Below are 20,937 nucleotides of genomic sequence, written 5' to 3' on the forward strand. Positions count from 1 at the left end.
TTGCTTACACTTAATCAATTTGTTTATATAATACGTTTGAAAATCAGTTCCAATACTTTTCTTCATCAAGAAACCTGTAGTTCCCCTATGTCCTGAAAGTCTCTCATTTCTAACTTTTTTTCTTTCCACCTAAAGCCTGAAGGACTAGAGAAGGAAGAAATATTCAACTTCCTGCTTTGTCCATCAGGTAAGACTCGGCCATCATAATTAAAATGACATTGACTAGAGTATAATATTTGAAGTTCAAAGTATTTTATATATACCCTTCCTACACTTTCCCTATGAGGTAAGACCCGAAGAACCATCAACCCATTTGGTAAGTGAGGAAACTGCTTCTTAAAGAGGCCAAGTAATTTGATCAGGGCACTATCCTTATTCCATGAATTCTGAGTCTTTATTTCTTAAGCACCTGTACAACTATCAAAATGACCTTCTGACTAGTGTATGATGTGGTTATAGGTTTTAATAGAAAGTGGGTAGATTCAAAGTGAATATTGCCAAAGAGGATATTTTCTTGGATATTTAGTAATACAACATGGGAGGCATATATATAATACAATTATAATATACAATACAATACAAGTAGCTGAATTGCTGAATTCAAGCCACTGCAACACCGAGTTTTGCATAGCTAACTACATTAGAGAATGAGGCTATGGTACTTCCTGAGAAAAGGTTTCCATAGCCTGTACCATTTGTCCTGTCAATATTTGTTTGGTGTCGATTCTAACATCTTATCAGTCATTCCAAGGAGGAACTAAAGAACCTTATAATAAAAGATATAGCTTTATCTTTGTGGAGAATTTCCTAGTCTAAATAAAAACATTTATAGAAACTTAGTACACTAAGAAATTTATCAATGCAATGTGTTCTTATCTCAAATTAATGTCTAATCAACATCATTTCTTGCCTTTCTCTTCATACTCACTTCTTTTTATTATATTTTTTGTCATGTCAAGACTTAACATATTAATATATGAAATGTATTCTTAAAAACATAATTGCCTTATTATTTAGCCTTGTTTCTACATTTAAGTGAACTTACTGCTTACTACCAAATCCATCATAGATTTTCCTCCATTTCTGAGTTTTTCATTTTGATTTCTCTCTCATGTGTCTAGGGCTAATCATCAGAGTTTTATTTAAATTAATTTTAATTACCCACATAATGCAAAAAATACTTTCTCCTTAAAAAAAAATCAAAACCTCATATTAAAGGCTATTGTCACCACCTTGAAATCTTTTCCAATACTTTAATGATTATCAATGTACATTTTTAAATAATACATTGATAAATTTGTTTCTGTATGTGTGATTTACATAAATGGATAAGTTTAATCATATAACTTGCTTTCTTTTTCACTCAAGGACTTTTATCTTAGAAATCTCTCCATGTTAAATTATAGATTTAGATAATTCATTTTAATTTCAAACTATCACAGTTCTGCTTGGTTTTATAGCATTTCCCAAATTGGTTTTTCTAACTATTTGCTGGACTAGATAGATAGATGCCTCCTGGTGTATATATGCAAGTATATCTAAGGTAGATACCAAAACATGAAATTCCTAATTAAGAGCCAGTAATGTGTATTCTTAGTCTTAATAGAACTAAACAAAGTCTATTACGTAAATATGCTTCTATTTCCACCAGTTTATATTTTCCTGCATTATCACCAGCATTTGTTACCATCAAAGTTTTTAAATTTTGACCAAAAATGTGGATTAAAAAAAAGCATTGTTGCTTTAATTTAAATTTCTCTAGCTGAAAATTAGGATGACTTTATTTTTGCACACTTATGAATTGCTTTCATATCCTTGACCATTTTCAATATGTTGGAGTAGTTTGGATTTTTTTGGATTCAGCTGTATACATTGATTCTTTATCTACTGAGTAATTTGTAAATATTTCCTTTCATTTGGTAATTTGTCTTTTTGCTTTGCTTATGTCATGTTTTCTTATAAAATGTTTTTTGAATGTAAGAGAATTTTTTGATATACAAGTAATATATAATTAATATAACTGTATATTTAGCACACAATTATATATTTAACTACAGGATTAAATTTAACCACATGACTATGTAATTAATATAACTGATAGTACATACATAATTGATGTATCCTACTTAATGAGTTTGGAGGAAGTATACACTTGTGAAACTGTCACCACAATCTATACCATAAACTTATCCATCACTTTCAACAGTTTCCTCTCACTCTCTAATTATTATGTTTTTGTAATATACGATATATCCTATTAGCAAATGTTTGGATTTCACTTTCATGCATTGGAGGAGGAAATGGCAACCCACTCCAGTATTCTTGCCTGGAGAATCCCAGGGATTGGGGAGCCTGGTGGGCTGCCATCTTTGTGGTTGCACAGAGTCGAACATAACTGAAGTGACTTAGCAGCAGCAGCAGCAAGAGGTACACAATACAGTATTATTAACTCTAGGCACTACGCTTTACAATAGACCTCTTGAATTTATTCATCTTGTATAACTGATACTTTGTGCCCTTTGACAAAGTTTTCATTATTAATCTATAAAGATGGAATTCAGTATGATGATAAATACTACAATTTTTTCTTTTCTTCTTCATGTTATTCACCAACATTAAAAGGCCAGCAAGTGTATGCTTATCAGCAACTATTAATTTTTTTCAGTGAGTCAAATACTGTTCATCTTTACCCCCTGCCCCATGTCTAGGGTTTCCATAAAAATACTGTGTTCATATCTGGTGAAATTTAATGGAAGTAAAGACTGAGCATTAAGGTAGAATTCAGGAACTTTTGAGTGACAGCTGAAACCACCACCAAGATATTGACCATAGTCTGGTCTTAATGAAACACTTGAGTTGTGTTCAACTCTTTGCAACCTTATGGACTACACAGTCCATGGAATTGTCCAGGCCAGAATACTGGGGTGGGTAGCCTTTCCCTTCTCCAGGGTATCTTCCCAACCCAGGGATTGAACCCAGGTCTCCTGAATTGCAGGCAGATTCTTGACCAGCTGAGCCACAAGGGAAGCCCAAGAATACCAGAGTGGGTATCTTATCCCTTCTCCAGCGGATCTTCCCGACCCAGGAATCCAACCAGGGTCTCATGCATTGTAGGCGGATTCTTTACCAACTGAGCTATCAGGGAAGCCCCAAAAAACTAGATTTTGGGCTTCCCTTGTGGGGAATTACAGAGAATCACGATATAACAGGCTCTTGTCAATGTGTAGCCTTCTTTTGCTACAATTCCACACACGAGGAGGCTAGGAAAGGAAAGATTCTAGAAATCTCAGAGTCCCATTAATATATGTGGAAGATATTTTAAAAACTGGAATATTAAAAGAGGGACAACTTTTCAGAAGAAGTTTAGGTTCAAGGCATAGTTCTGGCTTCTGGGTCTTGGAGCTCTTTAGGAAGATATACAGTAGAAGTCATTTTCATCATGGTTGATTTGTTTCTTTCTCTAGGTGCCGAGGCGTTTGAATCATTACCTCTGAAGCTGCCACCAAATGTGGTGGAAGAATCTGCCCGAGCCTCCTTCTCAGTTTTGGGTGAGTCTCCAGCCCTAGGGGACTATAGGAGACTAGTGAACCATATTAGACAATATCTACTATTTTTTCCATAAATATTTTCTCAAAATAACAGCTATAATTTTAACTTCTTTGTTCTCTTCTCCTTTGGACTTATTTATTGCTTTTAATCATACTTCTGTACTTAAAAGACCCACCCTTCCTAAAAATCCTCCTTTCTTTACCTTAGCTAATTATACATTTCTTCTTAATGATTCTGATACATCATAATCTATAAATTTTATGACTTCCCATCTCTCCCATTTCCTAGGAGACATATTAGGCTCTGCCATGCGAAACACCCAAAATCTCCTCCAAATGCCCTATGGTTGTGGAGAACAGAATATGGCCCTCTTTGCCCCTAACATCTATGTTCTGGATTATCTAAATGAGACACAGCAGCTAACTGCAGAGCTCAAGTCCAAGGCTATCCACTACCTCAACACTGGTGAGTAACTGAATAAGTGCATGAAAACTTTGCAGTGTTATTTTAATAACAGATTGGATTCTCCAGTAGGCTTGAGTTACTTATCCGTTCTATGATATGTAAATGTATCATTCCAGGATATTTACAATAATAAGACTACTATGATGGTTAATTTCATGAGACCTATCCAGTGTCCAACCTCCGATAAAATGTTTAGGACTCAGAACCATCCAACATATTGCAACAAAATTTAGGGAATAGCACAAGATGCCAGGGCATTTTGATGATTTGTCTGGCCATGCAATGTACAATATATCATGTTGCTTATGAAACTTCCACTCCAGGTTACCAGAGACAGCTGCTCTACAAGCACTTCGATGGCTCTTACAGCACCTTTGGGGAACATCATGGCAACAGTGAGGGCAATACTTGGTAAGGGAAAGAAAGCTTTTACAAGCTTCTATTTTTGTGTCAGCTCTCTTACATATATAATCAAAATTATATTCCCAGTAACCCTATCAGATATTATCATTAAGCCTATAGTTAGTTATACTGGATAAATATACAATACTAGCAAGGCAACAAGCAAAAAACCTGAGATTCAAATACACATATGTTAGACTTGTCCCCAGAATTCATCCTGTTCATAATACACCAAGGTATTCTTTCTGAAATAGCTATTTTTTTTAAAAAAACAGCCTCCATAACCATGACTTTTTAAATGAGATAGCCAGTGACCATATCACATAACTTCCAAATAAACTGTGTTAACTTCAGATTATGTTTTTTTAGATCAGATTCACTTTGACCACTAATAAACTAATAGTGAGGAAAGAAATGAGATGGTCCCAGTGATATCAAACATTATTTTTAAATCCCTAAGGTAGGAACATCCCCAGTGGTCCAGGGGCAAAGACTGCCTTCTAACAGAGGCAGTGCAGGTTCGATCTCTGGTTGGGCAGCTAAGATCCCACAAGCCTTATAAAACAGAAGCAATATTGTAACAAACTCAATAAAGACCTTTAAAATGGCCCACATCAAAAAAAAAAATCAAAAAAGAGATACCTCAGGCAAAACAGTGTCAGAAGGTACCACATGTAACAGCTGTATAGGAGAAAATGCTACCATCTACAAAAGAAAATCACTAAAGATTTAAAGCCTTAATCAAACAGAAAAAAAAAGTAACATTAGGAGTACAGCTGACCCTTGAAAAACATGCAGGTTATGGGTGCTGCCCTTCAGCAGTAGAAAATTCTACACTGTCACTCTACAGTTGGCCCTCTGTAACCCAGTTGTCCATCCACAGATTCAACCAACTGGGGATCATGTAGTACTGTAGTACATATTTGTTAAAAAAAAAAAAAAAAAACCATTGAGTAAGTAGACTCATGCATTTCAAACCATGTTGTTCAAGAGTCAACTATACTAAATCCAGCAGACTCATCAAGTAAAGGCAATGGAAGCTCTAAGTTCACAAGTATGTCTGTTAGATGACTCACATCAGTGTATGAGACGTGTCCTATGCAGGCTGCTGCTGTGAAGTGGTTATGAAACCACTGTACCAACATAGATGCGATCATCACTTCCTCTCCCCCACAGGCTCACGGCCTTTGTACTGAAGAGTTTTGCCCAGGCTCGAGGCTATATCTTCATTGATGAAGCACATATTACTGAAGCTCTCACCTGGCTGGCCCAAAAGCAGAAGAGCAATGGCTGTTTCAGGAGTTCTGGGTCTCTGCTTAACAATGCCATCAAGGTGAAGTATTCCCAGGGCTATTTTTCCTTTGTCCACTATACTGGCCACAAGAATAAGGAGAGGAAGTGATAACCTAAGGATTCCTTAAGGAAGGTGTCAGATGAAAATAAAACCTGGATAGCAGCACCAGAAAGAGGGGATGGAACTTAGGGTGACTGTGATACTTTGCCCCACGGTGATGAATATGGGTTAGGACAAATCCCTTTACAACAGAATACAAGGAACTGATGAAGAGCATTCTCAGAAGTTATTGGGAGTTTTTAAATTACTGAGTCAAGTTCAGTACTGGTAATTGGTCTGTTCAAACTTTCTATTCCTTCCTGGTTCAATTTCTTGGGAGATGGCACCTTCTAGGAATTTGTCCACTTCTTCTAGATTGTCCGTTTTATTGACATACAGTTGCTGATCACTCTCTTATACTCCACTGTATGTCTGTAGTGTCTGTTGTAACTTCTTTTTTCACTTCTGATTTTATTGATTTGGGCCGCTCCCTTTTTTTTTCATGACGAGTCCAGTGAAAGGTTTATCAATTTATCTGTATTTTCAAAGAACCAGCTTTAAGTTTCACTGACCTTTTTTTAATTTTTAGTTTCTATTTTATTTATTTCTGCTCTGATCTTTATGATTTCTTTCCTTCTACACACTTTGGGTTTTGTTTGTTCTTCTTGCTCTAGTTGCTTCAGGCATAAGATTAAATTGTTTATTTGAGATTTTTCTTGTTTCCTAAGGTAAGCTGTATCTCTATAAATGTCCTTCATAAATCTCTCTCTGTCTCATGTTTACAGGGTGGGGTGGACGATGAAGTGACCCTCTCTGCCTACATCACCATCGCCCTTCTAGAGATGCCTCTCCCTGTCACAGTAAGTGTCCTGGCTAAAGCATTGCTCTGGATGCAGTGAAACTGCTGACATGTTGTCTGAAATGTCACCTTACTCACCTTTCCCACTATGCAATGCCAGTGCTTCCCAGATCATAAGAGAATTTGATCAAACCACTAAGACACATTTACACTTTCTCAGTGATGGCCCTCATCTATTTCTTCCCTAGCAACCTCACCACCAGCACCACACACACATAGAATCTAGAATTCTAAAGATATGGATTATATTCTTGCACTATGAATGTAGACTAACAAATTAAAAAATACTATTCTCTCCCTCCCTAAGAACGAGGCTAGAGGGACAAATGCTTCTGAACAACTTGACCTCTGTGCTGTGGTCTGTTTTCACCTGGGGGCCCCAACCTCCCAATTCACACAGCTCACCCCCTTCCTGTTCTGCCTCGCCAGCATCCTGTCGTCCGCAATGCCCTGTTTTGCCTGGACTCAGCCTGGAAGTCAGCCAAGGAAGGATCCCAAGACAGCCACGTCTACACCAAGGCACTGTTGGCCTATGCCTTTGCCCTGGCAGGTAACCAGGAAAGGAGGACAGAGGTACTCACGTCACTGCATAAGGAAGCTGTGAAGAACGGTGAGAGCACACCCAAGAACTTTCTCCCATCACACATTCTCGGGATCAAGAATTCCACACCAAAGGTCTCCCATGACTACCTCTCAGGATCCCTTTCCCTCTCTTCTTTTAACTATATCATTATATTTACATTTTGTTTATTTTTTAATTTTTGACCACACTATGCAGTATGTGGGATCCTAGGTCCCTGACCAAGAGTTGAATCCATACCACTTGCATTGGAAGGCTCAGTCTTAACCACTGGGCCACCAAGGAAGTCCCTCTATATCATTATAGACTTGAAGTTTCTTACTCAACTTACACATCCAAAGATTAAAAGGCAGTATACTGTAATAGTAAGAAGCTTGGCCTCTGAAGACTAATGCTTAAAAAGTATATGGCCCAGAGCAAGTGCTATACAAGTATTAGCTATTGATTAATATATCAGTTCTCAATATATGCTCCACCCTCACCCAGTGTATCATATCATTTTAAACATAAGACTGGAAGAAGCAATCCCATGAATAAACTCTAATATTTTATGCTCATTTCACAAAACTGATGATGTTGGAAAAGTCTATTCATTATCCACACAATATTTCTATGTATATAATGGTCTATGTGACAGGTAGAAGAAATCAAAATAAAATGCAAATAATAAGATATCCAATAAAACATATCCTGCTTTTCTCCCTTGACAGTGCTATTAGTTGTTTACTCTTGTAATGCACTGAGAAATATTTCAGATATACAAAAATGCATAAAGAATGATTAGCAAATACCTTTAATAACTCCCTTTCAGATTAAGAAACAGAATATTACCAATGCTGGAAAAACCCTCAGGGTGCCACTCCTACGCTAAAAAGTAGTTGATCTAGAATTTGTCATTACAATCTCCATGGATTTATCTTTTTATTGCATGTGTAATCCTAAATAATATTCAGAATGCTTACATTTTTCATCTTTAGATAAGAACTATCATCCTTCTAAGTATTTCTACTTGATCTTTGTCTGTCTGCTTGCCATTTGTATTTTAAGTTCAACATTAGGCTGAAAGGAATCCCTTGTACATGTGTGTTAATTTTCACTGCTGCATAATACATTCAGTTCACTTCAGTCTTTCAGTCATGTCTGACTCTTTGTGAACCCATGAACTACACCACACCATCCTCCCTGTCCATCACCAACTCCCAGAGTTCACTCAAACTCATGTCCATCGAGTTGGTGATGCCATCCAGCCCTCTCATTCTCTGTCGTCCCCTACTCCTCCAGCCCCCAATCCCTCCCAGCATCAGAGCCTTTTCCAGTGAGTCAACTCTTCACAAGAGGTGGCCAAAGTACTGGAGTTTCAGCTTTGGCATCATTCCTTCCAATGAACACCCAGGACTGATCTCCTTTAGAATGGACTGGTTGCATCTCCTTGCAGTCCAAGGGACTCCCAAGAGTCTTCTCCAACATCACAGTTCAAAAGCATCAATTCTTCGGCACTCAGCCTTCTTCACAGTCCAACTTTCACATCCATACATGACCACTGGAAAAACCATAGCCTTGACTAGATGGACATTTGTTGGCAAAGTAATGTCTCTGCTTTTGAATATGCTATCTAGGTTGGTCATAACTTTTCTTCCAAGGAGTAAGCGTCTTTCAATTTCATGGCTGTAATCACCCTCTGCAGTGATTTTGGAGCCCCAAAAAATAAAGTCTGATACTGTTTCCACTATTTCCCCACCTATTTCCCATGAAGTGATAGAACCGGATGCCATGATCTTAGTTCTCTGAATGTTGAGATTTAAGCCAACTTTTTCACTCTCCCCTTTCACTTTCATCAAGAAGCTTTTTAGTTCCTCTTCACTTTCTGCCATAAGGGTGGTGTCATCTGCATATCTGAGGTTATTGATATTTCTCCCAGCAATCTTGATTCCAGCTTGTGCTTCTTCCAGCCCAGCACTCCTAATGATGTACTCTGCATAGAAGTTAAATAAGCAGGGTGACAATATACAGCCTTGACATACTCCTTTTCCTATTTGGAACCAGTCTGTTGTTCCATGTCCAGTTCTAACTGTTGCTTCCTGACCTGCATATAGGTTTCTCAAGAGGCAGGTCAAGTGGTCTGGTATTCCCATCTCTTTCAGAATTTTCCACAGTTTATTGTGATCCACATTGTCAGGGCCCAGCCCCGGTAGATCCAGGGAATTCGAAGGGTGGATGGAGTCGGCTAGGAAAGACTTATTTATTTATTAATATAAGATTAGATTAGGAAGAAATAGTGTAGTAGGAAAAATTAAGTGGAGAGAAGAGACTGATTAACTTGGGTTACATGGAAAACCAATAAAGTTCCAGACAAGGAGCTTGCACCATCTACGTTAGGCCGCCGGCATCCGTTTGAATATCGGAGAGTGCCCCGCCTTGGGCTCTCTCTCTTAAGGATCTTAAAAGCCGGGACAAGTAAGTAGACATAGTGAGCCTCCACGCCCCAGATGGGAATTCAGCCTGAAATCAGAGTAAAGAGGAGACACGGGGGAAACCAGTCCAGCGACTGGCTCTCCTTCTATTGTCCTTCAAGGCCTTTTATACTTTTGATTATACATAGAGATCAGTGGGTAATACAAAATTATGTAGCCTTAGCAGCCCAGATTCTTTCTGTATATCTTTTTGTATACAAAATGTCTCAGGTGATTTACATTATCTTCTGGCCAAGAGGCTTGTTAACACTTTTGGCTCTCTTCCTTAATGAATGTTAATTTCGTTTCCCCTAAGCGTTTTTCTTCAATCTGTATCTCCTTAAAGCACTAAAGTTACATCTCTATAGAACAAAGGTGCAGTGGGTTATAACAAAGAAGGTACTTAACTCAAAGATCTACCAGGTCTACTACTTGTTTTTCTATATACCAACTATATCTAAAAATAAAGGATATGAAAATTTGGCAGCAAGTATTGGCTCAGCAAATGAAACCTTTAATCAGTCCTATTCTAATGATTTTGACTCTTGGAAGACCCTACATTCCTAGGATGTTTTAAGCTTCCTGTGCCTCCTGCGGTCAGGAGGCCTCAAACAATCACTTGCACAGCTGTACGAGTCCTGCAGGCAGGCTAGAAAGCCATCAGAGGGGTTTTTGGATTGAAACACTCTTTCAAATGCAGAAGACTAAAGCCCTGAATTGACTTTTTCCAGAGAATGTCAGAAGAGTAGAAAAGCAGGCAGATTCTTATTTTTGTGGGGTGGATGCTCAGGAAATTCCAGGAGGGAAAACCTGAGGTCTGATTAGCCTTGCCGTCAGAGCTCTGCCGCATGACCTTGTCACAAGTGGAATTCCTCACGCTGGCTCCCAGCACCACACAGTTAAAGGCTTTGGCATAGTCAATAAAGCAGAAATAGATGCTTTTCTGGAACTCTTTTGCTTTTTTCCATGATCCAGCAGATGTTGGCAGTTTGATCTCTGGTTCCTCTGCCTTTTCTAAAACCAGCTTGAATATCTGGAAGTTCACAGTTCACGTATTGCTGAAGCCTGACTTGGAGAATTTTGAGCATTACTTCACTAGCATGTGAGATAAGAGCAATTGTGCAGTAGTTTGAGCATTCTTTGGCATTGCCTTTCTTTGGGATTAGAATGAAAACTGAACTTTTCCAGTCCTGTGGCCACTGCTGAGTTTTCCAAATTTGCTGTCATATTGAGTGCGACACTTCCACAGCATCATCTTTCAAGATTTGAAATAGCTCAACTGGAATTTCAACACCTCCACTAGCTTTGTTCATAGTGATGCTTTCTAAGGCTCACTTGACTTCACATTCCAAGATGTCTGGCTCTAGGTGAGTGATCACACCATCATAATTATCTGGGTCGTGAAGATCTTTTTTGTACAGTTCTTCTGTGTATTCTTGCCACCTCTTCTTAATATCTTCTGCTTCTGTAGGTCCAGACCATTTCTGTCCTTTATCGAGCCCATCTTTGCATGAAATGTTCCCTTGGTATCTCTAATTTTCTTGAAGAGATCTCAAGTCTTTTTCATTCTGTTGTTTTCCTCTATTTCTTTGCTTTGATCACTGAGGAAGGCTTTCTTATCTCTTCTTGCTATTCTTTGGAACTCTGCATTCAGATGCTTATATCTTTCCTATTCTCCTTTGCTTTTCACTTCTCTTCTTTTCACAGCTATTTGCAATGCCTCCCCAGACAGCCATTTTGCTTTTTTGCATTTCTTTTTCTTGGGGATGGTCTTGATCCCTGTCTGCTGTACAATGTCACAAACCTCTGTCCATAGTTCATCAGACACTCTTATCTATCAGAGCTAGTCCCTTAAATCTATTTCTCACTTCTACTGTATAATCATAAGGGATTTGATTTAGGTCATACCTGAATGGCCTAGTGGTTTGCCCTACTTTCTTCAATTTGAGTCTGAATTTGGCATTAAGGAGCTCATGATCTGAGCCACAGTCATCTCCCAGACTTGTTTTTGCTGACTGTAGAGAGCTTTTCCATCTTTGGCTGCAAAGAATATAATCAATATGATTTCGGTGTTGACCTTCTGGTGATGTCAATGTGTATAATCTTCTCTTGTGTTGTTGAAAGAGTGTTTTTGCTATGACCAGTGCATTTTCTTGGCAAAACTCATTTAGCCTTTGCCTTGCTTCATTCCGTATTCCAAGGCCAAATTTGCCTGTTACTCCAGGTGTTTCTTGACTTCCTACTTTTGCATTCCAGGCCCCTATAATGAAAAGGACATCTTTTTTGGGTGTTAGTTCTAAAAGGTCTTGTAAGTCTTCACAGAACCGTTCAACTTCAACTTCTTCAGCATTACTGGTTGGGTCATAGACTTGGATTACCATGGTGTTGAATGGTTTGCCTTGGAAACGAACAGAGATCATTCTGTCATTTTTGAGATTGTATCCAAGTACTCCATTTTGGACTCTTTTGTTGACCATGATGGCTACTCCATTTCTTCTGAGGGATTCCTGCTCGCAGTAGTAGATATAATGGTCATCTGAGTTAAATTCACCCATTCCAGTCCATTTTAGTTCACTGATTCCTAGAATCTTGACGTTCACTCTTGTCATCTCCTGTTCGACCACTTCCAATTTGCCTTGATTCTTGGACCTGACATTCCAGGTTCCTATGCAATATTGCTCTTTACAGCATTGGACCTTGCTTCCATCACCAGTCACATCCACAACTGGTATTGTTTTTGGTTTGGCTCCATCCCTTCATTCTTTCTGGAGTTATTTCTCCACTGATCTCCAGTAACATATTGGGCACCTACTGACCTGGGGAATTCCTTTTTCAGTATCCTATCATTTTGCCTTTTCATACTCTTCATGGGGTTCTCAAGGCAAGAATACTGAAGTGGTTTGCCATTCCCTTCTTCAGTGAACCACATTCTGTCAAACCTCTCCACCATGACCCACCTATCTTGGGTGGCCCAACAGGACATGGCTTAGTTTCATTGAGTCAGACGAGGCTGTGATCCATGTGATTAGATTGACTAGCATAATACATTACAATATACTAAAAGGGCATAACTTATATAGAGTGTCTCTTCTCATGGATCTTTTCTTGTTATTTACTTCTGTTGCAAACCATGCTGCAATGAATACTCATATTCTCCTTGAGGGGGTAGGACCTGAGTTTGTCTAACTTAAACTTGGAAAGCATAACTGCTGGATTCGTGAGCTCAGTACATTTTCCGCTTTGCTGGATTACTGCCAAATTACTCTCCAAAGAGCTGTTTACCTCCCACAGCAGTATAAATCAGTACCTGTTATTTCACACCCTGGCAGCCTTTGGTATTTTGAGAATTACTCTACTTTTTTTAATCTAATGAATGAAAACTCCATTATCTCATGTGATTTGTGATCCTTATAAGAAATCTACAAAGACAGGCTTTATAGAAAATTGAGGTTGGAATAACATCAAATACAGGAAATTACTACAACTAATGAGAGAATTTGCTCAGCTATTTCTTCCATTAACACAACTGCAGCAACCATTTGGCATCTTGGCCGGCTGTAGGCTTTGGACTTCAGCAACATGACCACCTTAGCCCAAGTTCTATGAGAAGTCAAGTTCAGCTTTTCATATAAGGAAAAGCATCTAGATAAGGTTTAACAGACTATCGTTGGAATGCAACCCTCACTTTAGGTCTGGCTCCTATACTTTTACTTGAAGTTGAATATGAGTATATGGTCACTTACATACCACATGAAAAAATCCTTTTCTCACCTCCAGGTAATTCCATCCACTGGACACGACCTCAGAAACCCAGGGCACTCACAGAGGATGTTTACCAACCCAGGGCTCCGTCTGCAGAGGTGGAGATGACAGCCTACGTGCTCCTTGCTCACCTCACGGCCCAGCCTGCCCTGACCTCGGAGGACCTCACCCCTGCCACGAGCATCGTGAAGTGGATCTCAAAGCAGCAGAATTCCCAGGGGGGCTTCTCTTCCACCCAGGTCCGTGCTTAGCCAGAACCTTTCACTTCACCTTCAGGTAGCAAAATGTTTGAACAAGATACAAACATTCAAAAGAAGAAAAAAATGAAGATACAAATGCTTGAAATGAAGAAAAATGTTATTAGTATTGAAGGATGGTGAGAAATAAGGATACATGATCAGAACCATACAGTCCAAGGCAGATATGCAAAAGATATGGTTCTGTCATCTATCTAAGGATTATAATCAATCTTAAAATGAGGATTCTACTACTGAAGTAGTGAGGGGAACAGGAAATAGGAAACCGAAGCTCCTTTTGTGGCAGCTAACATGGATTCTGCTTTTCCCTGGTAACTCAGCTGGTAAAGAATCCTCCTGTGATGCAGGAGACCTTGGTCCTATCCCTGAGTTGGGAAGTTCCCCAGGAGAAGGGATAGGCTATCCACTGCAGTATTCTTGGGCTTTCCTGGTGGCTCAGACAGTAAAGAATCTGCCTGCAATGCGGGATACCTGGGTTCAATCCCTGGGTTAGGAAGATACCCTGGAGAAGGGAAAGGCTAACCACTCCAGTATTCTTACCTAGAGAATTCCATGGACAGAGGAGCCTGGCAGGCTACAGTCCATGGGGTCGCAAAGAGTCAGACATGACTGAGTGACTTTCACTATTCACTAACATGGACTTTTGGGTCTTTCAAGGGCTGTCATGCCTACGTGGGTCCTCTCATCTGTCTTTTCCAGGACACAGTGGTAGCTCTCCACGCCTTGTCCAGATATGGAGCAGCCACTTTCACCAGGACTAGCAAGGCTGCACAGGTGACCATCAAGTCTTCAGGGACATTTTCCACAAAATTCCAAGTGGAAAACAGCAACCGCCTGTTGCGACAGCAGGTTTCATTGCCAGAGGTGCCTGGAGAGTACAGCATGTCAGTCACAGGAGAAGGATGTGTTTACCTCCAGGTGAGATTCTGGGGACAGAAGGTCCAGAGTCACCATGGTCACTGAAAAGTCCTAACTCAGTGAGCGATGGCACAAATGAGAGAAAGAGCTGAGGTATCTGGGAGGAGTCCTGGAGAAGGAAAAATCACAGATTTTTCTCTGTTCCACAGACATCTTTGAAATACAATATTCTCCTGAAAAAAGACGAGTTCCCATTTGCTTTGGAGGTGCAGACATTGCCTCAAACTTGTGATGGACGCGAAGCCCACACTAGCTTCCAGATCTCACTGAATATCAGGTAAGACCTCTAACTGCATCATGTAGTTCTGGGTATAACAGCCAATCTTCTCACTAGAACTCCACATTAAGCAGAGCAGCGTGACAGTGAATGTCTGTTCTGCATTTATTGAAAAAGCAACCTGTTCCCATATTGACGCAGAATTTCTCAGTGATGGAGTTTACATTGTATATCCCCCACTGCAGGATCTCTTAGTGTCTAATCTCCTTATTTACAACTTATTAATCCCCCTCAATAATAATTACATAAAGAACATTACCCCTTGCCTCTAACCTGAATTCCTGATTTTATTCTAATGTTAAGATTCATCCTGATTTCATTCTATTGTCATGAAATCTAATATTATTCTTGCTTTATCCAGGACAAAGGTGGAGACCTCTTGAAACGTATGAATAGAAGGGAGTAGTGACTCTTTAGTTAGAATTTCTACTGGTGATAATTAAATCTCAGATTACATATAAAATAATCAATCTGGGGGAAATACATACATATGCAGCCATTTTCAAATAACTACTAGGCTATCTGTATCTGTACACAAGAATATTATGAGCAAAAAAAAAAAAAAAAAAAGAATATTATGAGCAAACTCTGGCAGATAGTGAAAGACAAAAGAGCCTGGCATCCTGTAGTCTATGGGATCGCAAAGAGTCAGACCCAACTTAGTGACTGAACAACAAGAATATTATAACCTGGTTGGGGATATTATTCAGGAAAAAAAAAAAAACAAAAACAAAGTACATGTAACAAATAACTGGATAAATTAGCAATCTTATGCCCATCTATGCTTTTGAACTGTGGTGTTGGAGAAGACTCTTGAGAGTCCCTTGGACTGCAAGGAGATCCAACCAGTCCATCCTAAAGGAAATCAGTACTGAATAGTCATTGGAAGGACTGTTGCTGAAGCTGAAACTCCAATACTTTGGCCACCTGATGTGAAGAACTGACTCATATGAAAAGACCATGATGCTGGGAAAGAGTGAAGGTGGGAGGAGAAGGGGACGACAGAGGATGAGATGGTTGGATGGCATCAGCAACTCGATGGACATGAGTTTGAGTAAACTCCGGGAATTGGTGATGGACAGGAAGGCCTGGCATGGTGCAGTCCATGGGGTCGCAAAGAATCGGACATGACTGAGCGACTGAACTGAACTGCCCAACTATGCATCACTTATAGAGCTTTCTTAAAAGGCAGATTCTCAGAGGTCACACCCATGAAATTCTGATTCATCTGGTCTGGAGTAAGGCCTGGTCTCTGTGGCTTCAACAGGCTCCCCTAAAGATTCTAATGCACAGCCAGTTTTTTGAGCTACTTGATAAGAAATTTAGGAAGATTTCTGGTACCTTTCAGGACTCTTATGTGCTTACTGGACATAGAAAAAAAGTATTTAATAACGCAGAAAATCCTAACTCCTTTCTTCCCTGGATTTTTAGTTATATTGGAAGCCGTCAAGCCTCCAACATGGCAATTGTTGACGTGAAGATGGTATCTGGCTTCATTCCCTTGAAACCAACAGTGAAAATGGTAGGTCTACATAAGCCCAGGAGACTCTATTTTATTTAATGTTTTATATATCTCTAGACTAAGACATTAATATAAAATACTATTAAATCAACTCCTACCAAAGACATTACTTTCACCAAATGCAGAAATATAATTTAGCATGTTTGTATGGGGAGCATGTTTCTTTTCTCATTAAACTTTGCTTTAATGGGTTTCAAAATTTTGTGATGAATTTTTTGGTCATATTTCCATTAAGATATTAATTTTTAAGTACTAATAACCCAAAACTGCCACCCATGAAAAACAAATGGTCTGTAAAATATTCTCCTTTTCTTCTAGTTTTATGAAGCATTGTTATCATTAACTAGTCTTTCACTACTAACTTCAGTGGTCAATTCAGATAATTTTGAGACTGTTCTTCCACCATGGATCACACTGGGGTGGCAGGTATTAGGGGTCATATTAATTTAGTCTTCTGAACTTCCTGGGCATACCTGGATGCTGGATGCCAGCTCCAGCATCCTTCCTGTCCACTGCTTAGTGACACAGCAACAGCCTGTCTCCTGTCATGAACAGCACTATGCTAGGAGCCACATCTACTAGGAAAAAAAGTATTGGCAGGCTCCTATTTTAATGGAGCTTAAAAAATAAAGCATAAGCACATGAGCTAGTGAAAAAAATATGAAGAAGTTTGACATAAACTAGAACTATTGCAGAAGTACAGAGAAAACTGAGAATAAGAAAAAGTAAAGAAAAAAAAGCCTCCTTAAAGGAATGGAATGTGAATTGAACCTTGAAATATGGGTAATTTCTAATTTTTTCCCTGTTCCTCAAATAAATCAACTTTATACATAGGTCCTGTATCATACTAATATTAAACCCTGCATCCCAATTACCTTTCCTTTTTAATTTTGCCACATTATTGTCTTTGCTTGTAAAAAGCGTTTCAAAAAATTTCATCCTTAGGCTTAGTTTGGTAATAAACATTCTTTTCTCTGGTTCCCCAGAGTTTTCATCTGTTTACTAACATTTACAATGTCTTAATTTTCTTCAGCTAGAAAGATCTGACGTGAGCCGAACAGAAGTTAGCAACAATCATGTTTTGATTTATCTGGATAAGGTGAGCTCCCTGCCAATCTAGTTGCAAAAATATACAGATAAGACATTTTTGGAGACATCATCTCCATACTAAAAATTTGAGAATTCTAACATTAGTTCCAATGAATATTCTCCTCTCCTCTATATATATTTCATCTGGGACTATGGAAAGAAATGGCTTGTTATATATAATATTTGGATATGCATATTTCTAGGAACCCCCAAAAGCAAGAAATTCTCCACAAAAGATGCTGACTTATGTGCACAAGTTATTTTGCAAATACTGCATAATAGAAGGAAGAAACCATTGGGGTTAGTCAATTACTATATCAGCATCCTAGGTGACACCAAAGGTAAAGAATCCACCTGCCAATGCAGGAGACTTAAAAAGACAAGGGTTTGATCCCCGGGTCAGGAAGATGCCCTGGAGGAGTAAATGACAACCAACTCCAGTATTCTTGCCTGGGAAATCCCTTGGACAGAGGAGCCTGGTCGGCCATAGTCCTTGGCATCGCTAAGGGTTGCACATGACTCAGCACACACACATTTCAACATCACATCAGTAAAACAAAAGGGTAATACACTATCAATCTCAGGAAGGACTTAGACCATAAAATATAGAATCAGTCCACCAATAAACCAATCTGATTTTATAGTTGTGTGTTGTTACATAATTTATTCGTTCCCATATTAATGGATATTATAGCTTACAATTTTATGAAACTTAAGTCTGCAGTGACCTGCCTTTTATATTCTTTTTTTTTTTAACTTTTTATTTTGTACAGGAGTATAGCCAGTTGGGCTTCCCAGGTGGCTCAGTGGTAAAAAATAAAATAAAAAATAAAACCTACCTGCCAATGCAGAAGACATAACAGACAAGAGTTCAATCCCTGGTTCAGGAAGATCCCCTTGAGGAGAGCATGGCAACCCACTCCAGTATTCTTGCCTGGAAAATCTCATGGACAGAGAAGCCTGGTGGGCTGTAGTCCATAGGGTCGCAAAGAGCCAGACATGACTGAGCGACTTAGCATGCATACATTAGCCAATTAACAATGCTGTGTCAGTTTCAGGTGAAAAGTGAAAGGACTCAGCCATATATATACATGTATTTTGAGATAATAAGTAGTTCTGCATGATAGAGAAGTGAAAGTATTGAATTCTGATACTTAAAAATAAACATAGGTATTCAAACAATAAAAAGCATACATCATTCACCCCTATTAACAGAGCCATGAACTCACATTAATGGGAGCGTATGAATAGTTTTAGTTATTTAAGAAACAGTTTGGAGAAGTTTTCATCTACTTTGAGAGCTTTTAACCCAATTTAAGGGCTCTGTTAGTTGACAAAAAGTTTTTCCCCCAAATAGGTGAATACTTAAACTCACTCAAAGAGAGATGGAAGCTCCCTGGAGGGTCATTTACTTCCTTTTTGCTTTATAGGTGACAAATGAGACCCTGACCTTGACCTTCACAGTTCTGCAAGACATCCCAGTAAGGGATCTGAAACCAGCCATAGTGAAAGTCTATGACTATTATGAGACAGGTGAGTGAGAACAACATTCACACAGAAATTAAATTCTTGATCACAGAGATTTATATTTGAAAGATGTGTTGGGCCAGTTCACTAAACTAACTCCTCTCATCAGTTCCTGTGTCTCCAGCAAGTCTGATTCTCCTGTCTTTGTCTTCTACACAAACATTGTAGAAATTACCTACTGTATAAATGTACTATTCCTAATACAAAGCACCTGTAGGATATCTAGTTCTCTTTTCTTCAGATAAAATCAACTTAGGACAATATGAAATTTAAATAAGTATGATATCTAAACTGCTGCCCTTCAAGAGTAACATAAAGTATTTGAAGACACAAGGCAGTAAGAACACATCAAATGAATGATGCTGGTGTTTCTGATACAATTCTTCCCACAATAAAGATTCTTTCACTAACCTGTATCCCATCGATGTTTGCTTTCCTTCTCACTTTGCTTGATTGTTTTTGTTTTTATTCAGATGAGTTTGCAGTTGCTGAGTACAGTGCTCCTTGCAGCAAAGGTAAGCAAAACTCCTTCCAGATGGAGTGAGAACCACTTTGTCTCCCCTCAAATCTCCTCCATAAAATTCTTGCTAAATATTTTTCATGGATATCATACTGCTCAAGGTGCAACTTATTGTAAAAAAAAAAAAAAAACCTTTATTGAAAAGGGGCCCCTGATAGTCAAATCTCAGATAGTTCATAGAACTGCAAGTTGAATCATTTTAAGTAATGAATCTCATTTCCACTATACTAACTGGATTTCCTCTGGCAATATGCCACCCAGATCTCGGAAGGAATTTTCACTGCTCCAGAAACCCATGTCCATCTGAACTTTCTCTCCTTTCCACTAACATAGATACTGGAAATGCTTAAAGACCATGTCAATGAAAACTACTTTCCTGGAGTCCCTGTTCCACAGACTCAGATCTCCATGGAAGAAGACAGTTTTTAACATCTCTGAAGGCTTGTTGAATAAACTTTCTTTTTTTTTTTTTCTGGTCAGTCTCTATCACTGTTTCCTCATTTACTCAATAAATGTTTATTAAAATTCCATGTGATTCCCAATAGACTCCTGAGATAAAAATTCATAGAAAGGGGTATCTGTGCTGGCTCAGTGGTAAAGAATCCACCTGCCAATGCTGGAGACAAGGATTTGATCCCTGGTCAGGAAAGATACCACATCTTGAGGAGCAGCTAAGCCCATGTGCAACAACTATTGAGTCTGTGCTCTAGCACTCAGGAGCTGCAACTACTGAGCCCCCGTGCTGCAACTACTGAAGTCTGCACACACTAGAGCCCATGCTCTGCAACAAGAGAAGCCACTGCAATGAGAAGCCCACACACTGCAAGTAGAGACTTGCCCCCACTCACCACAACTAGAGAAAGCCTTTGTGCAGCAATACAGACCCAGCACAGCCAAAAATAAATAAATAAAATTACTGTTTAAAAAGTCAAGAGTTAAGGGATTTCAAAAATGAGAAACATTGCAGAGATGGTAGTCTGAGTAGGCTTCATTTAAAGGTTGCAGGGAAAAGAAGAAAGCATTGTATAATATACTAGGAGCATTTAAAGCATATTTGGTTATGGCAGTACTCTAAGAAAAAGCCAGAGTGGATTCATGAGAGAACAAAAGGCTGCCTGGAGGAAGAAAACTTTCCACATTAAAGGGAAGTAATAAAATAGAAAGTTGACTGTCCAACATAGGGAGGCAGCATAATTAATTGGGACTTGATTTGAATTGGAAGTTATGTGTCCTGAGAACCAAATCTGCCATTGACCAATACATGTGATCAGTTAGTTAACCTTGGGTATCAGATTCAGTGAAGGATGACAGATTGAAAATACTGAAGAGTTGATTCAAAGAGAAGTGAGTTTTCCTAGAGGAAAGAATACATAGGAGTCAAAGCCTAAATAAGAGTGTTACATTGAAACATCTTTTTTTTTGGAACT

The 20,937-nt window shown here is 38.9% G+C and overlaps 1 protein-coding gene across 2 annotated transcripts in view; it reads left to right on the plus strand.

Moving 5' to 3' along the window:
* A2M (alpha-2-macroglobulin) overlaps nt 1–20,038 on the plus strand; it is a 50,068-nt gene extending 30,030 nt beyond the window's left edge. For both annotated transcript variants that reach the window (XM_069585774.1, XM_069585775.1), the window contains exons 22-36: nt 136–187; nt 3,465–3,548; nt 3,838–4,014; nt 4,338–4,425; nt 5,593–5,749; nt 6,535–6,609; nt 7,038–7,218; nt 13,416–13,639; nt 14,357–14,575; nt 14,725–14,852; nt 16,284–16,374; nt 17,408–17,473; nt 18,894–18,996; nt 19,464–19,505; nt 19,844–20,038. In XM_069585774.1, the coding sequence (XP_069441875.1) occupies nt 136–187; nt 3,465–3,548; nt 3,838–4,014; nt 4,338–4,425; nt 5,593–5,749; nt 6,535–6,609; nt 7,038–7,218; nt 13,416–13,639; nt 14,357–14,575; nt 14,725–14,852; nt 16,284–16,374; nt 17,408–17,473; nt 18,894–18,996; nt 19,464–19,505; nt 19,844–19,860 (1,704 nt within the window). In that variant the 3' untranslated portion in view covers nt 19,861–20,038. The remainder of the gene's footprint in view (nt 1–135; nt 188–3,464; nt 3,549–3,837; nt 4,015–4,337; nt 4,426–5,592; nt 5,750–6,534; nt 6,610–7,037; nt 7,219–13,415; nt 13,640–14,356; nt 14,576–14,724; nt 14,853–16,283; nt 16,375–17,407; nt 17,474–18,893; nt 18,997–19,463; nt 19,506–19,843) is intronic.
* Nucleotides 20,039–20,937: the final 899 nt, after the last annotated feature.

This window comes from Ovis canadensis, chromosome 3, assembly GCF_042477335.2.
Source record: "Ovis canadensis isolate MfBH-ARS-UI-01 breed Bighorn chromosome 3, ARS-UI_OviCan_v2, whole genome shotgun sequence".
Taxonomy (NCBI): Eukaryota; Metazoa; Chordata; class Mammalia; order Artiodactyla; family Bovidae; genus Ovis; species Ovis canadensis.